General features: G+C 35.3%; 1 protein-coding gene, 1 long non-coding RNA gene and 2 pseudogenes across 2 annotated transcripts; 1 reads left to right on the top strand and 3 right to left on the bottom strand.

Moving 5' to 3' along the window:
- Positions 1-3,127: 3,127 nt before the first annotated feature.
- LOC132185521 (disease resistance protein Roq1-like) lies at positions 3,128-7,293 on the bottom strand (annotated as a pseudogene).
- A 4,346-nt stretch (positions 7,294-11,639) lies between these two features.
- LOC132185520 (disease resistance protein RUN1-like) lies at positions 11,640-11,984 on the bottom strand. The gene has a single exon (XM_059599284.1). It carries the CDS (start codon positions 11,982-11,984, stop codon positions 11,640-11,642), a length of 345 nt encoding a protein of 114 aa, XP_059455267.1.
- A 1,010-nt stretch (positions 11,985-12,994) lies between these two features.
- On the top strand, positions 12,995-17,060 carry LOC132185017 (isocitrate dehydrogenase [NADP]-like; annotated as a pseudogene).
- A 149-nt stretch (positions 17,061-17,209) lies between these two features.
- Positions 17,210-21,186, bottom strand: LOC132185018 (uncharacterized). Its single transcript, XR_009440605.1, has 5 exons — positions 20,923-21,186; positions 20,752-20,833; positions 20,508-20,540; positions 18,296-18,375; positions 17,210-17,518 (listed from the first exon to the last, which is right to left on the bottom strand). It is a non-coding gene; the product is annotated as an uncharacterized LOC132185018 (long non-coding RNA).
- Between the last annotated feature and the right edge of the window lie 170 nt (positions 21,187-21,356).

Genomic DNA, 21,356 nt, shown 5'->3' with positions numbered 1-21,356 from the left:
TCAGGAGTAGATGGAAGGATTAATTTTATACCATTAGAAAGCTTAAGGACTAATTTTATCACTTTTGAAAACCCAAAGATTAATTTGATACACACCCAAAGTACAAGGACTAATTTTGTATTCAACCCTTACAAAAATTAGCAACCTATCTTGTATTTACCTTGTAATTTTCATTTTAATTCCAGTTTATTATTCCATTATTTGCCTATTTTCAATTAGAACTTTACATCTTTTTAATTCTAATTATTATTTTGATTAAATGATTTAGATTTTATTGACTTGACATTTTTTTATAGATCATGAGATAGTACGTTGAAATCACCAGGAAACCAAAGCAAATACCACAAGAAAAGAAACCAATGCGTTTTCAAAAATAGGGCAACAAAAAACTAAGTCCAAAGGAAGAACCAAAGAGGGCTTCACCCAATAAATAGTGCAATGTGGCCACAGATAAGAGTTGCAATACCCAGCAAAGTAGTCCACTATTTGGTAAATTGCAAACCCAAAGCTTCTAGCTAGGCCAACCCTACAAGAAAAAGAGGAAAATGTTGAGGTTTAAGATAACCAACCATTGTACATGTCAAGAATCAATTGGATGCATTTATGTCATAAATGAGAGGCTTGTAACACAGAAAAAAGATTAAAATTAAAATTAAGAAAAACACGAGGGAATGAATGAAAGAACATAACAATCAAGGTTTACAAATGTCGAGATTGAAAGGGGATTACTTTCTATTTGATCTTCACATATTGCTCAATCACTTGAAAATAATACTGGTGTTGGAAACCAACTAAAACAGCCTGACCCTTATAAGCACTTGGTTGGTATAAATGAATTTGGTTTGGAAAGAGTGAACAAATTAACTTACTATTCTTAATCTTTTATTAATTACGTAGAGATTTTACAAAATCAATTGCAAGTAGCACCCACTTTCACAACCTTAAAGATGCATTGCAACATTCTTAATATAGTAGGGATATGTATATGTATTATAGGGACACAAACACATAAAAAAAACGTACCAACTTCAAGTGTAACTATTGGTTGGCCCATTGAGTTTGAAAGATTGGTAAGGTTGGGTCGAAATCTTGGCAAGCTAGTGATGAAAAGTTGAAGACACCATTATTACTCACTGATGTCTAGCTAGACCTTGAAGAAAGAGAATAAATTTAGCAAAGTTTATGTTCATGTGAACTTTATCCCTAAGCTATAAAAACTAAAGTTTCATTCAATATATATACCTCATCAAGCAAAATTCCATGAATAACCAAATCTTTGAATTGGATTAAGAAGTTCCTTAAAAAAGTACTTAAATAACAAAAAAACAGAGATGCACTCGTTAACAATTGTAATTTGAGTCTCATTAAGGTTGCCAATTGTAATTTGAGTCTCATTAAGGTTGCTTTGTGTGGATAATTTAACCTTAAGCACTTTACAAAAAAGAATTATAAAGAGAGGCTAGGGAAGTTGTAGCATGCATGTGAGTTGCCTGTAAGATTATGCAAGTACTGCAAAACACACAAACTCAGAGCAAAAGAAATCCTTCAACATTCCTAGCAGGTTAAGAATTAATTAAGCCATTACAACTAATTCCTAAAATGACAGCCATCTTCGATCAAATTTGTCGCATACCAGAACAATTTTGCTCCAAATTCGTTCGATTAATTAAAATGTTGGCGATTAGTCTTAAGACATTAATTAAACTAGAAATTTTTTGTCCCATAATGGGAATGGGAATGTGAATGTGACTATGAATTTGAACCTTACATAAATAAAGAGCATGTTGAGTCATTACTAGGCAATAAGCAAGAAGCAGAGAAGAATGAACATAATACAAAGGCTACCAACCTGAACTCATAGGCGCAGGGGGTTACTGCAGAAGAAGAATGCCTCTTTTTTCCCAAGAAGCAAGCAGAAGTGATTTGTCCCAAACTCCTTTTTCTAATTCATACCTTTATTTTGTCCTCATTGTCACCCACACGACATGTGCAATCCAATTTTGTCTGAGACGGTGACTTGTCCCAAACTCCTCCTTTTTCCTTTTTCATCTTTTTCTTTGGCTTTGCCTTTCAGCCCTTGCCAACTTTTTCTTCTTCCTACCTTTAGGCTTTAGCTCATTGATAAATTAGCGGTGGTTCATTACAAGTCGGCGCAAGGGTAAGTAAGAGGTTGCCGACCAGCCCTTTAACTGTGCCCCCACCATCCATCATCATTTCTCAAAATAAAGCTGATTCTGCCTTCTTTAGTATCTTCATGCATGGACATTGCTCTTTCAACAATTTTTACTGCTATAAATTCTATCGATTCCTACAGAATATAAATTCTTGCATTAATATACTATTTAAGCTCAAGATTAATGAATGAAAGATATTTCACAATAAAGTATAAAATGCAAGAATTAGTACAAAATAAGGTATGCTAATGATTACTTTAATCAAAAAAAGTGTGCACATTTAAGCTATTATCACAGTTAGCAGTTTACGGGTAGGCAAAAGCAGTTAATAATCAATAACCAGTTTATAATATATTTATATAATATAATTAAAAATAATAATACACGAGAGGTTTCTAACTTTCTATTAGTCTCACTTCTCATTCGAAAATCTCTGTTAAGAAAAAAATAAATGGAAGACAATATCATGAATTTAGTTATGGTTGGAGTAATTTCATGGACTACACCTTTGCCTGCCAACTTCACAGGAGCTAGAGCATCCAAATGTCCATTTTTCTCTTCTGATGATAAACTGAACACAAGAAGAGTTGCACGGCCTCTTAGCAGCACTACACATGGAAGAGATTGGAATATCAGTTTCTCCATTTAACATCATTCCTGTAAATGAATCATGTTGGTTTCACATGTAATGAATTTCGAGGGGTAAGAAGCAATATTATATGTACAGCCAAAATTCACTTGTAATGAAAATAATAATAATAATAATAATAATAATTACACATCAATTACAAACTAGGAGTCTAAATAAGTCAAAGCACTTACATTATTACAACCCATATCGTTGAGTGCCCTGCACAAACTTGAACCCCATTTGTCAATTGCACCTAAGATCCAAAAAATGGCAAGATCATCTCCAGATCAAGAAGATTTGATCCCACAATTAAGAGGGCAAATCAAGAAGCCGATGCTATTTTGTATGTCTGGAGCACTAAGGCTGCAGGATGCCTTTGGTGTTGTGGGTACCAATTGAATTCCAAGTTTCCATCATCATCATCATCATCACCGCGGCATCTCTTTTGTTCTAGATGGAGTTCACAACTTTTGAAGAACACGAAGTCTGAAAGATCGCCATCTTCATCCTCGCATGCAAAATTAACTCGAAGTTTATCCATCTTTAGCTGAGAATGGTATGAAACATGGTAATTCAACCATACACGATCTGAGCCGGGTAATTTGTATAACTCAGGAGACCTATGAAAATAGATTAGTTGACCATCATTGATAACTTCAACGAAAATTTCAAAATATTCCTCATCTGGTACATCCTTTGTTCCAATGACAGCACAGAAAGCAAATATTGTATTCACTGAATCCAAATGTGCATGATCATCGATATCTATTTTACACCAATCAGTATTTGAAACCTCTTTATGATGGCTGAAGCAATCTGGAATCTTATTTCCCATAAATATACAGGCAAAATCACAGTCCTTAGGAAGTCCCTGTTACACGAATATGACAAATTTTCAATGATACAATCTAGAAATCAAAGCACAACCTAACAAGTATATATGTGAAAGAGAGGTACCTCACTCATTAAAAGACTTTGAAAAGCATCCCCCATATTATCACGCAGTCCATGACACTCGGAGAAGTCAATCCATTCAAGCATTGGTAAATTGTTTATATTATGAGATTGAAATCTTTCTAATGACGTGCATCCTCTCGCATATACATTTTTTATATTTGGTGGAAGTTCTGGAATTTCTCAAAGTTGCTTGCAACCATCCAAATAAAGCTCCTCCAATCCAACAAATCTATTGAGCCATGTAGGAAGGCTAACAATAGAGCTATATGATAGATTTATAGATTTCAAACTAGAAGGGCAATCATGTTGAATCGAGAAATCTGTTTCTGTTACGACATTGTTTCCAAGACTCAACGATTGTAGTGCCAGAGATGTCATTCTAACCCCCACAGGATCTAATGGGTCCAACGTATTAAGTAATTGAGATTTTTTAGCTTCTTCTAAAAATATTGTCAATGACACGCACCAGCTAGCATCTACTTCTACTACATTCGATGGAAGTCTTAAAATTGCTCGAAGTTGCTCGCATTTTTTCAAATTAAGGATCTCCAAATGTTGCAACTGATAAATGTTATCCAGAAGATTCATGAGGTTTGTGCAACCATCTAGATCTAATGTTTCAATCCTACACAGGTATCCAATGGATGAAGGCAATTCTTTTATACTAGTACAACCACTGAGAGAGAGTTTCTTTAAATGTTGCAACTGATGAATGCTATTTGGAATTTTTGTAAGGTTAGTGCAAAACCGTAGATTTAATGTTTCAACACCAACGATGTACTCAATGGATGAAGGTAGTTCCTCTATACTAGTTTCTTCAAAGTTGATGTACCTTAAACATTTCATTTGGCACTCAATTTCAGGAAAGTTCTTAATCTTTGAACAACCACAAAGGTCAAGTGATTCTAGAGATCTCAACCTAAGGAGTCTTGGAAAACTCCTAATATTAGGGCATCTTTGAAGACCCAAATAAACTAGCTTATCAAGGAATCCAACAGAACAATGAATCTCAACTAAATTTGTGCAACCATCAAGAGCTAATTTCTCTAAATTTGGGATCCTTGACACATCAGGAATTTTTTTTAAGAACTCACAATTAGTGAAATCCATAATTCTCATATTTTGGGAATTCTGTAAAGAAAAAGATGAAAGAAATTAGTTCAAAGGAAGTTTACAACATAATTGAAACAAATAAATAATCAAAACAATAAGTCTACCTGGACTCCCTCCAATTCCTTGAATTGACTATGAGGCATTTTTAAAACAATAAGGTTCTTTCCACAAAAATTGGATGGCAAAGATTCTCCAGGATAGAAAGGCCAATCAAGCAATCTTAACTCATTAAAGAAAAATTTTGGCTCTTCAAAAAAGCATGCATTACGTCTTATAAACAATCTAAGCCTTTTCATCTTCCTGAAGACTTCGAGACTCAAGTACATCGAGCCTGACTCAGGTAAATCTATCAATATGCCCTCAATTTTGTTTGTTCCCTAGCTAGATAATGTATAGTTAAGTGTATTGCTAATAATAATAATAATAATAATAATAATAATAATAAGATAATGTATAGTTAAGTATACCAGCAAAATCATATATAAAGTTCTCTGTATTTTAACACTAGCTAGAATTATAATTCTTTATACATGTATTACTCTATTGAAAGAAACAAGCTTATTCTCCATCTGTTTCTCTTTGTATATTGCTTCTTCTTTTTTAGATTTTCAAAATGAGTAATTTGTTTTTATTATTGGAATATCCTAAAGTGGCCAATCATCACACTCTTAAAATTAATTTTCAAAAACTCTTAAAAAACTCTCTCCTAAAGAGAGGTCATGATAAATTAACTATCTTGTTATTTAAAAACAATTTCACAAACAATTTTACGAAAACATAGCCAATTAAACAGTCTGACTTTATTGTAATTATAGTGTAATTTTAATTTGGTTTTGAAAATAATTTCATGCTACTTATTTGATTCATTTGATTCTTTTTTGTAACATATATGGATCCACATGCATATATTTGCATGCAACTTTTTATGCCAAAAAAAGAATCAATACTTTTCAAGTAGCTTAACTTATGAAAAAGAAACAAATCTAAAATTAGAAGGGGGTTTTTAACATAATTCTTACCGTATTCCCTTCTAAGACATGACAAACATCTTCATGAAGCCACAATCTACTACGCTTGCCAGGTTCTTTGGATGATTCTTGTCGAACAATTTCTCTACCCATTTCTTGCAGCAAGTCATGCATCTCCAATGATTTGTAAGACTGAGTTGTGAGACACTTATCCTTTAGCTCTTCGATGACACAACTATCTAGTATTTTTGTGACACAGTCTACATCCATTCCTTTGAAGAAACATGCAATGTCAAGGAAAGCATCCTTCTCAGTGTCTTCGAACCCATCATAACTTATTCTAAGTATTTCTTGAATTTTTTTATTAGGAATTCTTTTGTCCTTGAACAATTAACTTTCCCAATAAAGTACATCTCTACCTTTCAGAGTCGAGCCTAGAACTGTTAAAGCGAGTGGCAATCCTCCACAATACCTTATTGCATATTGTGTGAGTTCCACAAAACCATCGTTAGGTTCATCACTTTTGAAAGTATGCCGACAAAAGAGTTTAAGAGCTTCATTTTCATCCAACTCATTCACTTGGTATGTTGAATCAACTCCATGTGTATTAAGTAAATATTTATTTCTTGTTGTTATGATGAGTCTACTTCCTGAACCAAACCAATCACATTTTCCAGCTAGCTTTTCTAATTGGACCAACTGATCTACATCATCAAGAACTAACAGTACCCTTAAAATGCAAAGCCTCCCTTTTATCAACGTAATTCCTTGATCAAGAGTCTCAACCCTTAAACTTGAGTCTCCTAGGATCTTTGAAAGAAGTTTATTTTGCAAATGGATCAGGCCCATTTGGCCGGAAGTTTCTCTAATGTCTTCAAGAAAACAACTACCTTTGAATTGAGAAGTCATTGAGTTGTAGATGGCTTTGGCGATAGTTGTCTTACCAATCCACCAATTCCGAAGATCTCCACCATGCATCTACTGTCATTCATCACCACGTCTAAAAGAGACTTCAAATCTCGTAGACGGGACTTTATTCCAACCGGATACTCGGCAACTTGGAAGCATGTCTTTTTCACTAATATCGAATTCACCCATCCAATGATTTCTCGTATAAATTCAGCTTCATTCCTACGAATACAAGAACATAATAAGACATCTAATGAATTATAAAGAATAGGAATATATATGATCTAGTTACAATGAATTTTTTTTCTTTTCTTTTTTCTCCATAAGCAATGACAATGGTAGTATAATCTCCCCTTCCAAAAGCCCAATCCTCCTACTGACTACAAGTCCTCCCCTTATCAGAAGAAAAACAATCTAGAAAACAATCTAGAATAATCTAGAAGGAAAGTCACAAGAGTGGTTAAAAATACCTCTTTCCCAAAGGACTTCCGGACAAATCGGCCACTTCTTTTAGGACTGTCTTCCACCTTTGCACCTTCATTGCATCATCCTTGAACCTTTTTTCAAGTTTAGCTAATGCTTTTCCAACACATTGGTTTGATGTCGTAATTCCGACGTGAAAAACGCTATGTCGACTCCAAAAACTTGTTTATCACAATTTATGCAGAATTAATACTATGAAGCAATAAACAATTCAATCACCCAAAATATATAAAGCAATAAAGAGGCAGACACAAATATTTTGGTTACGAAGAGAAAACTTTTTAGAAACCAATCTAAAAGTAAAACCTCTCCGGGGCAGCCAAACCCAGGAAATCACTATCAAAAGATTATCCAGAGATTACAGACACTAGGAACACTTACAACCCTTTGCAAGACCTTGGCTCTGTAAGATCGACAAGCCTACAACTCGTCTCCTTGCTCACAATCTTCTTCAACGTGATTCTCCTTTACCGGACCATTCCGATAGACTTTTCAACCGTAGATTTATCAAAGGAATAACTAAAACTCTAAGAGATTCAATTAAACGCTCACCACATATGATCTCTCTTAGCACAGCTCCGACGAACTCTTTGGGGGTGAAAATTCTTGCCTCTCTCTTCTATAATGATGTATATATACCCCCGACAAAACCCTAGACCTAACCCACTTAAAAACACATTTTTGGGCCTAAAACTTACGGGGGGTCCGGACATGTTAATGGGCTGTCCGGACACGGCTTTGCGGAGCAAAATTTTAGTTTCTGGAATTGCAGTCCGGACCCGGGGAATTGTGGTCCGGACCCGGCCTGTCCAGTCTTGATCAACAGCTCCGATCGATGGGCGTTTGTGGTTCGATTGAGCTAAAATTTTGCAGGGACGTTCATAACACATGAATCTACATTATGAACGGTCGAGATTGGATTCTGAGCATTCTATATCAGTGTTTGAGTCTGTAAACAGTAGCCTCTACATTTTGGAACTGAATTAAGCCAACACAAGAACTAACAAACTCCCCCTTTGGCAATTCAGTGACAAAACCAAAATGCCGAGCCAATCCCATCATTTCCCCATATTTACTCCCCCTTTTTGTCACAGAATGACAAAAGGTCTTCATATTTCCTGAAACACCTCACAAAATATATCAAGGCATATGTGGAACAGGAATACAAAAATAAAACTCATGATCACAAAAGAATGACGTAGAATGTAAGATCATGAACACACATCACCAAAAACTCCCCCTCAACATATGACTCAATAATCAACAAGAAGCTAAAAAATGCAAAACATGTTTCTCCCCTTCAAAAGTCAAATGAACACAAATGATAACACATCAATGACTCATGTATTGCACAATGAATATCCCAAACATGCTCCAAATATGCAAAACATACATGAGACTAGAAATGGCTAAAAACTCATATTGCTTAACCCAAGCCAAGAAAATGTTCCATTCAACCCATGCTTGTGTGGTGTGTGGGTAAGCCATCCAAAAAAAAAAATTTCAACTTACAAAATGAGGAGAAAGTTTCACCACCATGAGGTTTTGACAAGTATATCAAATCAAAAGTCAAACCTTATCATACTAGGGCCTAGCCACTCTCATCCTATACATTTCTCTTTGTAAAACATTTTGCACAAGTTTGACACAGTGAAATAAATTCCTTTGGAATATGATTTTTTGATTTTATTTGTTTCACTATTTTGTTTATTTTTCTCTTTGAGAAAGTGTCCTTAAACTGTTGGTGTTTATCACAAAAGAGAAAGCAGGAATTTTTAAGCCCTAGGTTCAACTAGCATATGGTCAATTTGAAGAATATGACTAGTCAAAAACCTCATATGATTACCTAACAGACCTCACAAATAAAGTGAAACAAAACCTCAATTTAAGCTTAAATGTGCACAAGGGATAAAGCATAGGCAAAATGTACCACATAAGCTCAGGCTTTAGGTAACCACAAAAACAAGTCCATTGACACAAATTTTCATCTCATGCATATTAAGAACATTCCAAGACGCAAGGAATTAAATCCATAAAAAGCAACAATAGAAATCAATGGACTATCTAGGTGCATAAGACAAAAGAAAAAAAAAAAAAAAAAAAACAATTAAAGTAACATATTTTTGTCTTTTTGAAATTTTTCATAAAAGAAATGCACACAAATGAAAAACAAATGCAAAACAAACAAAAATGCAATGCAAAACAAAACAACATGCTTGAATTGAGATTACAACAGGCAAGACATGAATGTCCTTTAGCATTAAACTTTCATCACATCTTATAAGTCCCACTACAAAATAATGATTTGGTTTAATAACTACTTCTAGGTCTTCACAAGACATTACACATTCCTGAATATTTGATTAGCAAGTAGACAAAAATCTTTGTGGTCCGCACACAACATCTCATCTATAAGCTTTTCAAAGATCATGATATATGAATTTCTTGAAAAATCCTTTATGAATATGCCTCAAAACATGAATCTCAAAACAACCATGTATACACTCTTCATACAAAAAGTGTAACAACAAAAATAATGCAGTGCATAAACAATAAAGTAAAAAAAAAAAAAAAATGCAAAGCAAAGAAAAATAACACGTTATAGGATATTCAAAAATAAACAAAACAATCAATCTTAGGCATGTTATTGACTCACCTAACTTTAGGTGAGATCACTACCACTCCCCCTCAATGGGTGAATGGTATAATCCTTCCTAACCCAAACCTTCTTGAAAGAAGGTGTAGAGACGTGAACATTTTCAATCTTGTCTAATCTAGACAAACCTCCCATCATCATTGTGCATAACCCCAAAGGTTTTTTCTTAGAAACAGAATTTTTATTTTTATGCATATGAGGTTTCAATTTAAAACAGTTGGGTCGAATGTGACCAACTTTTCCACAATGATGACAAGTAGGGATAAACCTTTTAGGAGATAGATTCCTAGGAGGATGGACGACTCTATACTTGGGGTAAGATACACAAGGTTCAATATGAATTTTCTTAACTTCCTTACCTTGTGAGGTCGAGGCAGCTGCTGTTTTTCTTTTAACTAAAGAGTCTTCTACTTTTTCTGATTTAACAAATATTATCTCGGAACTAGAATCATTGTTAGAAGACGAAGCAACATGACAATCAAAACTTAACTCAGATTTATCACAATCAGAATTCTGAGTATATAACATATTCTCAAGGGAATTGCTAGAGAATTTTTCCAATTGAGTTTCTGACTCTTTTAATTTATTCTCTAACAAATCAACTTTAGAACCTAAAACAGAATTTTCAGATTTTAAAGAATCAATTATAGCATGTGATTCAGACAATTTAGTAACAATAGATTCATTCACATGTTTAAGATCTTGAAACTCCCCCAAACAATTTGTGTATTGATGTCTCAAAAGAGTGAATTTTTCCAACAAATTATTGAAGGAGTTTATAAGATCATATTCCCCTTGAGAAGTATTCATAGCAAACAGGAGTCAACAGATCTCACTCAAGAATTTAATCCAAACAGAGTGAACCCGCTTTGATACCAATTGAAAAACGCTATGTCGACTCCAAAAACTTGTTTATCACAATTTATGCGGAATTAATACTATGAAGCAATAAACAATTCAATCACCCAAAATATATAAAGCAATAAAGAGGCAGACACAAATATTTTGGTTACGAAGAGGAAACTTTTTAGAAACCGATCTAAAAGTAAAACCTCTCCGGGGCAGCCAAACCCAGGAAATCACTATCAAAAGATTATCCAGAGATTACAGACACTAGGAACACTCACAACCCTTTGCAAGACCTTGGCTCTGTAAGATCGACAAGCCTACAACTCGTCTCCTTACTCACAATCTTCTTCAACGTGATTCTCCTTTACCGGACCCTTCCGATAGACTTCTTAACCGTAGATTTATCAAAGGAATAACTAAAACTCTAAGAGATTCAATTTAACGCTCACCACATATGATCTCTCTTAGCACAGCCTCCGACGAACTCTCTGGGGGGTGAAAATTCGTACTTCTATCTTCTATAATGATGTATATATACCCCCGACAAAACCCTAGACTTAAACCACTTAAAATCACGTTTTTGGGCCTCAAACTTACGGGGTGTCCGGACATGTTAATGGGCTGTCCGGACACGGCTTTGCGGAGCAAAATTTTAGTTTCTGGAATTTCGGTCCGGACTCGGGGAATTGCGGTCCGGACCCGGCCTGTCCAGTCTTGATCAACAGCTCCGATCGATGGGCGTTTGTGGTCCGATTGAGCTGAAATTTTGCAGAGACGTTCATAACACATGAATCTACATTATGAACGGTCGAGATTAGATTCTGAGCATTCTATATCAGTGTTTGAGTCTGTAAACAGTAACCTCTACATTTTGGAACTGAATTAAGCCAACACAAGAACTAACACGACGGATCTACGTCGTAGAACAACGGTAAAACCTTTTGCCTCCTTGTTTTTCTACACTCGAGAATCTTCATTAACTCGTCCAGGCACCATCGGGATGATGTATAGTTTTTAGAGAGTACAATAATTGAAATCTCAGACTCTTCAATTGCTTTGACGAGTGCTGGTGAAATTTCCTCTCCAGTTCTAAGCTTGTCGTCCATGAAGGTGTGGATTCCCTCTCGACGCAAAGCTGCGTACAGATGGGCAGTAAAATTTTTACGAGTATCCTTACCTCTAAAACTCAAGAATACATCCCATCTAGGAATTGATGAAGACGAAGAATCTCCGGAAAAAGCCATGTACGAAGTTGCAAGAGCACTATTTCCTAGAGAAAATTGACAGAGATTCGCTGAAACCCTTTCCGGGACGGACGAATCAGATCCGTAGAGAGAGGAGAAGTTGAAGCAGTTGAGAGCTTGCCACAAGAGCAAACACACAGAGAGAGCTTCTTTGGCAGAGGATGACACGTTAACAATGAAGTTAGATTTGCTTTGTATCGGGGATTCTTTATTGGGAAATATGCTTCGGTGTCACACATTTTTACCTTGTTTATTTATATATGTTTCCTTTTATTTTTGTGACAATAAATTGTGTCTGTTGTTTTTTTGGGAGTTAAAAAGGTCATGTAATGTGACATGTGATGTATGTTAGTAATGTTACATATGTAACATTATTTATTGGAGAACGTATCCGTGATGCTAGAAGTACTGAAATGTGCAGGTGATAATTAAAATGGGGTTCTAAAAAATAATTAGCACTGGTTTTAGGTCAAGTTTTTAAATTTGAGAGAGATTAGAATGGATTTTGATTTTAGATCCTAAAAATCTGAATCCCAGTGGACTGAATCACAAATAATATTTATAGAAAAATGATAAAATTATTAGGAGTTAAATTTTTTAGAGATGTTATGCAACATTTGAAAATGTTTTTGAAAAGAGAAATGATACACTTCTCAAAAAAATTCTCTAAAATTTACTCTTTAAATGATGTATCACAATCCTATGTAATATATTTTTTTTTTTAAAAAAAAAAATGTGTTACAGTCTCATAAAATCAGGTTATAGCCCCTTCAAAAGTTTATGGTTCTGTCTCTCTATATAACACTATCTATCATCTTCATTACTCAATAAGATCGACACTTTATACTAAACAAGAGATTTGTTGTGTTTTGTTTGAGTAATGATACAGGTTACGCGGCGTGCGTGAACAGTAACGCACGCCGCTGACGTGGCACAGGCCACGTCGTAACCTACAAAAAAAAAAAAAAAGAAAAAATCAAAACAAAACACGATCGTCTTCCCCCCACCCCAAAAAATTTTCCCCCAAACCCATTTTCCCTCCACCCCATTCTCCCTCCACCCAGATTCTCTCTCCACCGGCACCGGCGCCGGCGCCGTGTTTTCCCCAAAACCATTCCCTCCTACCACACATTTCATTTCCCCCCAAAATTTTCCCCAAACCCATTCTCACGCCTTTCTCTCTTTCTCTCTTATCTCTCTTCTCTCTCACGCCTTTCTCTCTTGTCTCTCTTCTCTCCCTCTCTCACGCCTTTCTCTCTTTCTCTCGTCTCTCTTCTCTCTAACACGAGTTTCTGTACGTCTTTGCAAAAAAGGAAGGGATTACGAAACAAAGGATGTGGTATGAGGTAATTCTCTCTCACTCTTTCTTTCCTTGTTGTGATTTTCTGTATGGGTTCTTGAAGATATGAGGTTTTGCAGAGATGCTTGGGTTGGGTTATTACAAATTGATGTCTCGTGGTGACTGGTCTTTAGTGCATTTCTTGTTTGGTTGCTGAGAAATTGAAGGAAAAGAAAAGGCTTGTTCAGTGACTTTATCGAAAATCAAAATATTTGTGTAGGTTTTTAAAGTTTCTGCAATTTGAAATTCGTTGTAACAGTCAAAAGTTTGATAGTAAGAACTAATATTCTGTTAAGGATGCTTTGAAAATTTCTTGCCAAATTCAGCCTGTGGATTTTCTTTGGTGTTGCAGGAACTATATATAGCTCATCATTTTTCCCCAATCGAGCACCAGCTGGAAGGGTTCTGCTTTTGAACTACATTGGAGGGGCTACAAATCCTTGAATTTTGTCCAAGGTATGACAGTTAGAGATGATTCACTTCTTGGTTTTAGCGGTATTGCGGTGGTATGGATGGTTTATTTAGGTAAAAAAAAACAAACTGATTTTTTTCGTTAACTGTTAGGTGAGGGCATTCACCAATGACCGAATTCTTCAATTCAACTTATTTATCAAAAAAAGATAATTTGAAAGAAAAAAAAAAAAAAAAGAAAAGAAAAAGGAAGATTTTTTTATTTTTTTTTATTTTTTATATTACTTTAGTTCAAATATATGCTTAGATATTGCATGAGGAGATCAATGATTGGTCTAACTTTCAGTGGCATCATCTTTACAATCATGGAGCAATCATATCAGGTGTTTCCAAAGTGTTTTAGATTAATGCCTAATCGTGGGCTAGGAGTGAGTGAGGGAACAAGCCTATGTGCCCCTTTTTATCCCATATTGAGAAATTGTTAATGAACATGCCTTGAGAGAGAGATGCAAATATTACCATTTTTTCCTAGGCTGGGAAATAGACAATGATTTTGTGCTATTTGTAAATCTGGGTTATAATCATTGTAGCTTGCTTTGGATGCTCAAAATCATTCTTTGTAAATCTGCCTATGAGAAAAAGTGGCCACTTTATCTTAGCACAAAGAATACCATTCTTAAGAAGTATGATGGAAGGTATGTGACTTTGTCAGCTTGTTACTTTTTACTCTATTTTTAACTTAATATTATTTTTATTTTTCTCATTAGAGAAATTTAATATAATTCTTTTACATTTTAATCCGTGGGAATTTTGTTAAACCCATGTTCCTGGCCTCTTGTTCCATCAATGTATGTTTGATCTTATGAATTCATTCAATGAAGATTCAAGGACATATTTCAAGAAGTTTACGAGGCCAACTGGAAATCAAAGTTTGAGGTTGCTAGCGTATGGTGAGCATTCTGTTAGTTTTTGCTTTAAAGTGATGGTTTACGCAGGCCACCCTTTTGTTTATTAAGTTAGTTATATGATTGAATTGGAAGGTATGAACACCGTCTCATTGGTGATATGGTGGCTTATGCTATCAAGAGCGATGGAGGTTATGTATGGGCAAGCAAGAACTATGATGGTGATGTCCAGAGTGATTTTTTAGCCCAAGTTTGTGTGTAACAAACTGCTAGTGACTTTTAAGGAGTCAATATAGATAGACTTTCTGTATTCTGTAACCTTGACCTTAGACATATTATAACTGCTTAATGTTGTGAGTTGAATGTTGTATCTGGGAATTCACTGCTTTCTTTTGAAATGTGTGCTTACAGGGTTTGGATCTCTTGGATTGATGACATCTGTACTGGTGCATTTTTTGTTTAACAGTTCCTTGTGTAAACAAAAATTATGGGTGGCATATTGGATCTCTTGCATTAGCTTAGTATTCTGCAAATGTTCCCATTTTTAGCTGCAATTATATTCTAGATATATCCATGATACGATCAACATTGTTTACTTGTCATACCATCATACCATGTAAATCTGCAAAAATAATGAACTTTTAATTTGAGAAAAATGCACAATTTCAACATTAGGTGGTAAGATGTAAATGCCATAAGGCCTTGTTGAAGGGCGTATATATGATGGATTACAAAATTCTGACATATATACTATTACTCTTGGTCCGGAGGTGTTTTTGTATTTTGAGCGTTTGGGAGTGAAGGAGCATAAGCATTGGGGTGAATACAAAAATATAGGTCGTAGAAGCACACTAGATAAGGCATTGGGGTCAAAAGATGATTCCATCTTTCTCTTACCTTTTTTGTTCCTTTATGTGTGTAGTTTTGACTTGCTGGAAGTATGGATTTGTTTCAGGTTTGTCCAGATGGAAAGACCATAGAAGCGGAAGCTGCCCATGGAACTGTTACACGGCATTATAGGGTTCATCAGAAAGGAGGTGAAACCAGCACAAACAGCATAGCCTCAAAATCTTTGCTTGGTCACGAGGGCTTGCACACAGGTATGGTTTTGTTGATCTGCGGAGTTGGGCTCAACACTAGGTTCTTGACATATTATGTATATTTTAAACTTCATAATTAGAGGAAACATATTTTGCTTGAGTATCTAACTCTGTTTTGGTTGACAGGGCAAAGCTGAATGAGAATCCTAGACTCTTGGATTTCACTGAGAAACTAGAAGCAGCTTGTATTGGAGCTGTGGAATCTGGAAAGATGACCAAGGATCTTGCATTTATTATCCGTGGACCTAAGTAAGCATGTGTAGAGTTGGTAGACGTTCTATTTAACATTATTACTATTTTCATGTTTGTGATATACTGTCATGCGTGGTATAGCTTTGCTAGGGAACACTATCTGAATACTGAGGACTTCATTGATGCTGTTGCGGCGAACCTTAGAGCAAAACTTTAAGCATGCTTGTAAGTAAACATTTTACTAGTTTCATTCTATGCGCTAGAATGTTGTTTATACTTCAGTTTCTGATTTGTTTCCCCCCCTTCTGTATCTGATGAAAGATAAAAACTGTGAAATAATCTCTTTGGCGAATTACTTTGACCTAAACCATCTTATATTTTCTACTAGATTGGTAGTGGTTAAAAAAAATGGTATGGGTAGTGCTGAAACATTGGGAGATAGATGCTTGTTTCCTCATCTTGGTGGTTTTTAATGTGCAACGCCTTGCATACTTAAAAGAAGCATGAATCGTTTTGTCACAATGTCATTTATTAGTAGGGAGCATCTCCCATTATGATTTATGAATCTTATTATTGCTAAAAGGTGAGCATATGGGGAGGAGTCTATTCTTCCCCATTTTTTTTTTTTTTTTTTGTACATGGCTTATAAAATTTGAAATCACCTTTATGCTGTTCTTTCCGTTGGTTTATGAATTTTTCACATTCATTTGGAGCCATGAGAACATGAATAAATAAATGAAGTTTTGGTTTTTTGTTGCAGGAAGTGGATAGGCAACATGAAGAATGGGAAGTCGTTTGGTAACTTGATATAATATGAGGGAGCAATAAAACATTTGTTGGGGGGTTGGATTGGACGTTTTTTTTTTTTTTTTTTTTTTTTTTTTTCTAATTTGGTGCCTTCATGTGGTGGAGTTTTGCGGGGCTAATTCTGATTGCTTTAATAGAGCTCTCAACTCTTGATCATCTTAAATCTCATTTTCATAGCAGACTTGAGACTGCATGCTCGAAATGAATTTGGTTTTATCAAATTGCTTTTTTAACATCCCCAAGTATCTTATTAAATTGAATTAATATCCACCAAGTAATTGGAGTGCATTTGTTACGTGGAATTGTTATTCTATAAGGAAAAAGTAATAACTTTTGTTAGAAATAAAAGAATGTTGAATAAAATAACCATGGTGTTATAGTACATAAATAAAGAAATGGAATGTAGTCATAAAATAAAATACCCTAATAGTTGAACATTCAATTTTCCAAGAACTTTGAACTGATACAGACTGAAAAAAGAAAGAATCTTTAGATCAAATGAGCTAATACTGACATATTCTCATTGAATACATTTGGACTTAAAAATCAAGTCAACTTCAACATTAGCTTCAATATAGTAAGATGATCTCTTTTGTACACAGAGAAAAGCATATAAACTAGTAGACAGCTAAAACCGAACCCAACATCGAGTGCATGTATTGCCCATTTCTTAGGAGAGAAATTGGTGGACCTAGCTCCTCTGAGCACATCTTGTGGAAGACCATTAGAGAAGTTAACATTGAACAGCACGATATTTGGCTTAGCAGTGGCAAGGTCAGCCTGTAATGAGAAATTGCTGATCAAATTTTAAGATTTCATAAGCAAGAAATATAATCAAATTGAAAAATATGATTCTGACCCCAAGTTTAACAATCAAGACTACCAAACCAATTATTAAGCCATATAATTAATAAAGATAAAATCACCACAATCAAAATAAGTAGAAAATAAACTAGATGCATATATATTTTTTTTTTAACGACGAAAAAAATTTCTTTAGAACAACTCTTCAAAAGTAAAACCACTCTGAATAAACCAGCACATCAAAGTATCAAGCACAAACTAGAAGTTCCAGATTTGGTGATAAACCAGCACATCACAGACCACCTCTGCCAGGCTACCAAATAATGCAAAGCAGATGACCAACTAGCTCTCCATCATGCTTGCACAAAAAGCATTAGCTCACAACAATTGTTTTCTCCTTGATTTTCAGTTCTTAAAGCTGCAGACTTTTCATGAATCATTAAAATAAAGGTTGCATATGACTAAATGCCTATACCAAATTATATATGGTTGAAAGCAGCCAAGACTAACCAAAGCTTAAAGCCATGCACATTTTGGCATAGGTGACTCAACGCCTAAACCAAATTACATATGATTCAAAGCTTTTGTTCCTCATGCACATATATGACACATGGCAATGATTCCAATCTACTAAATTGATTACATTTTGAAGTAGGATCAGCTTCTTATATAGGCTAAAGAGGCCATAGTTGAATTCATTTCAGCTTCACCTATTCAAAAGAGGTATGCATGAATTGGTAGTTTGGTACTCACAGCGGAAAAGCAGAAGGGTGTTGCAGAACCAAAGGTCAAGAGAGGAGAAGCCAATGATTTCCCTAGCAACCACGTAATATCTAAAACACATTGTAAGCACAGATTAGCCCAAATTAGAATAATTACGACTCTTCAAACAATAATCAAGATACTGCAAGGCAATGCAATGCAAGATTCCTGTGTTTTTAACCTTCACTAAAAGGATAGTTGGAATATAAATATTTTTTATTAATTTTCAACTTCTATGATAACCATAGCAAGAAATCTCGAAAATAATTAACATTACAATTTTTTAGTTCTTGTTTCAGTACAATCCACAATAATGCTTTACCCCCTCCAACCTATTTTGCAAGTCCTTCGTACTCTTTTGGGATATCCCCAAATGAGTTCATTTTTTTTCTAAAAATAGTATGCACCATTATACAGATTTCCCCTATTACCGTTCTTTTTTGAAATCATACAAATTGTCCATATGGAAATGAATACAGAAAATGGTAATTTGGTAAAGTAGTAACTTTATCTTGCATGTGTAAGAATCAAACGGCTTGTCCTCTTCTATACAAGTACGACAGTAAGCACATAAATAATCCCAACTTGTGTCTACATGAGTTTTTGCATTTGGCTTACCAAAAAACATAACACACTTGAACAACATAAAGAAACCAAATGCAGAGAATCAGCATTGGAACTAAGCACAGCGTCACAAACCTACAGCTTCTAAGATGAGGTTGTGTCTGATTTGAGTTGTCAAGGGTGTCTAGCAAAACTAAACTGTCAACCACATTTATTTTTATGAATAGACCATTCATAATAATTCCAGTAACAGTATGGCTAATTTTATCAAGCAAGGGTGATCGCCATATGGGTAGAAAATCTTCCACACGGTTCACCTATTCAACTATATTCAAATCTAGAAATTGACTGATACAGCAAGAGCCAAGGCAATACCAAATCACACCAATAGAAAGTCCACATTATCATTTTTTTTTCTTTTCAAAACAGAGAAGAAAAAGAAAAGCATTTTCTTACGAATAGAAAGAAAACCCTTCTAGGTTAAGAGGTTCCCCTAAACTCAATCCAGACAGCAGATCAGACAGAAGGTTATCACAATGGACCATCCTATAAGATCATAAACCTCAGACCTCAGAAAGTTCCTCTAGATAGAATGCCAGAATCTTTGGAAAAAGGACAGACGGGGGCATATGAGATAGTTATACCACGAGTGACTTGATTATACTATTGACCAATTGCAGATAACTTCTCCTTGGATTGAATAATGAAACACACTGCTTGAAAAGGATAAGGCAAACCCGAAACAGCTTGTGGCTTTTTTTTTTTTTTTTTTTTTTTGTTCTTTTAAAAAAATAGATACGTAATAAAATCAAATCTATCTTCAACAACTCAATCACCAAGAAACGTGAATACATAAAGATGCATACGCATAAAATCAAGCATGAAATTCTAACATTATTCTCTGTAATACTAAAGCCAAGACAAGTACATGTTATGCATGTAAGCCTACTATTAAATATCATATAATTCCATTAGACTATTAAGGTAAAGCAAGGAAATAGAAAGAGTGTCAAGATATCCTTTAGTAGACATGTCAATTTAATGAACAACACATTTCAGCAGCCGCTGAGCCATGTTTACTCAATTTTTACTTTGTGAAATTTTAATTATTGCGTATAGGAACTTCGAGGATTGAGTTAGCTATCTTGCTTACTAAGTCAAAATATTCAAATTGCACATTTAATTGACTGGAAAAACGAATATTATGACCAAAAAAATTACATTTACAAAACATCTAAGTCCAGATAAGTCAAGAATAACCTTATTAACTTCAGAAATGTAAGAAAAGCTTTGCAACCAAGCTAACCAATGCCTTAATAATTTATCTAGATTGACCACTAAAAAGTAAAATCCTCTTGGATCCATGGGCACTGACTCAACTATATGATCATGATTCATGAAGAGAAGAGAGAATTCTGCAATTTATAGCAGACAAAAATAAGCTTTAAGGGTCAAAAGTTCTGGTTTTCAACCAGTCACCCTCGAGTTGATAATCTCCAGCATGAACAGCCGCATCTATTTACATCATACCAAAAGCTGTATATCAAGAAACTGCAGTATCACAGGTTCAATTCCTGATACGATGCCCCAATTTAAAATAATTTAAAATATCAGTATCGATGGGTATAGATGGACGAACCTCAATAACCTCGCACCAGTCCGTTCCTGACAACTGGAAGGAACATAAGGCTTGTGAGACATTTACTTGAGCACTAAATAAGTATTATCCACATTAAAAGAAAAAAGGCAAAGCAATAGACTGGTCACCAGCTTATAGTCAAAACACCATAGACAACCAACAAAACTACAAGAAAAGCTCAACAATCAAAGAAACTTCACAAAGTTAAACAACAAGCGGAGTTCCAAAAGAAATCATCACTAACCTTATGCAAAGCAACGTCGAAAGGACCTTGATCGGACAGAAGCCTCTTTAAATCAATGGGTACAAAAAATATCCCCTTATTCCTGCAGCACAAATAACATTTTATTGGTCAGAAAACAGTCGTGAACTTCAGTCATCAAATGGATAAAAGCTCCCTTCCTCCAAAACGTACCCAACAAAGAAATTTAAATGGGTTCCGGCCGGAGCTGATGGAGGGCAGTGGAGGTGGTTGTCGGCGGCGGTGACGGTGGGGAGAGGAGAGGACGCAAGGTGGAGAAAAGGGGTTGGAGAGGAAAAATGGAGAAAGGAAAGGGGTCGGTCGACGGTGGGGGAGAGCAGACGACTTCGCCGGTTTCAGTGGGACACCGGAGCCGGCGCCGGCGCCGGTGGAGAGAGAAGTTGGGTGGAGGTGGAGGGAAAATGGGTTTTGGGGGGAAATTTTTTGGGTGGGGGGAAATGCTGTCGAAGCCGTGGCTCTGTTTTGATATTTTTTTTTAAAAAAAAAAAACACCAGAGGCTACGACGTGGCATGTGCCACGTCAGCAACCACGTCAGCGGCGTGCGTTACTGTTCACGCACGCCGCGTAGTGTAGATCATTACTCTTT

The sequence above is a fragment of the Corylus avellana genome, chromosome ca6 (assembly GCF_901000735.1).
Source record: "Corylus avellana chromosome ca6, CavTom2PMs-1.0".
Lineage (NCBI taxonomy): Eukaryota > Viridiplantae > Streptophyta > Magnoliopsida > Fagales > Betulaceae > Corylus > Corylus avellana.
Note: the sequence above shows the minus strand (reverse complement) of the source record. Positions and strands in the feature narration are given on the sequence as shown.

Excerpts from the sequence above, each read along its gene's own strand:
- LOC132185520 (XM_059599284.1), bottom strand. The coding sequence starts at position 11,984 with ATGGCTTTTTCCGGAGATTCTTCGTCTTCATCAATTCCTAGATGGGAT.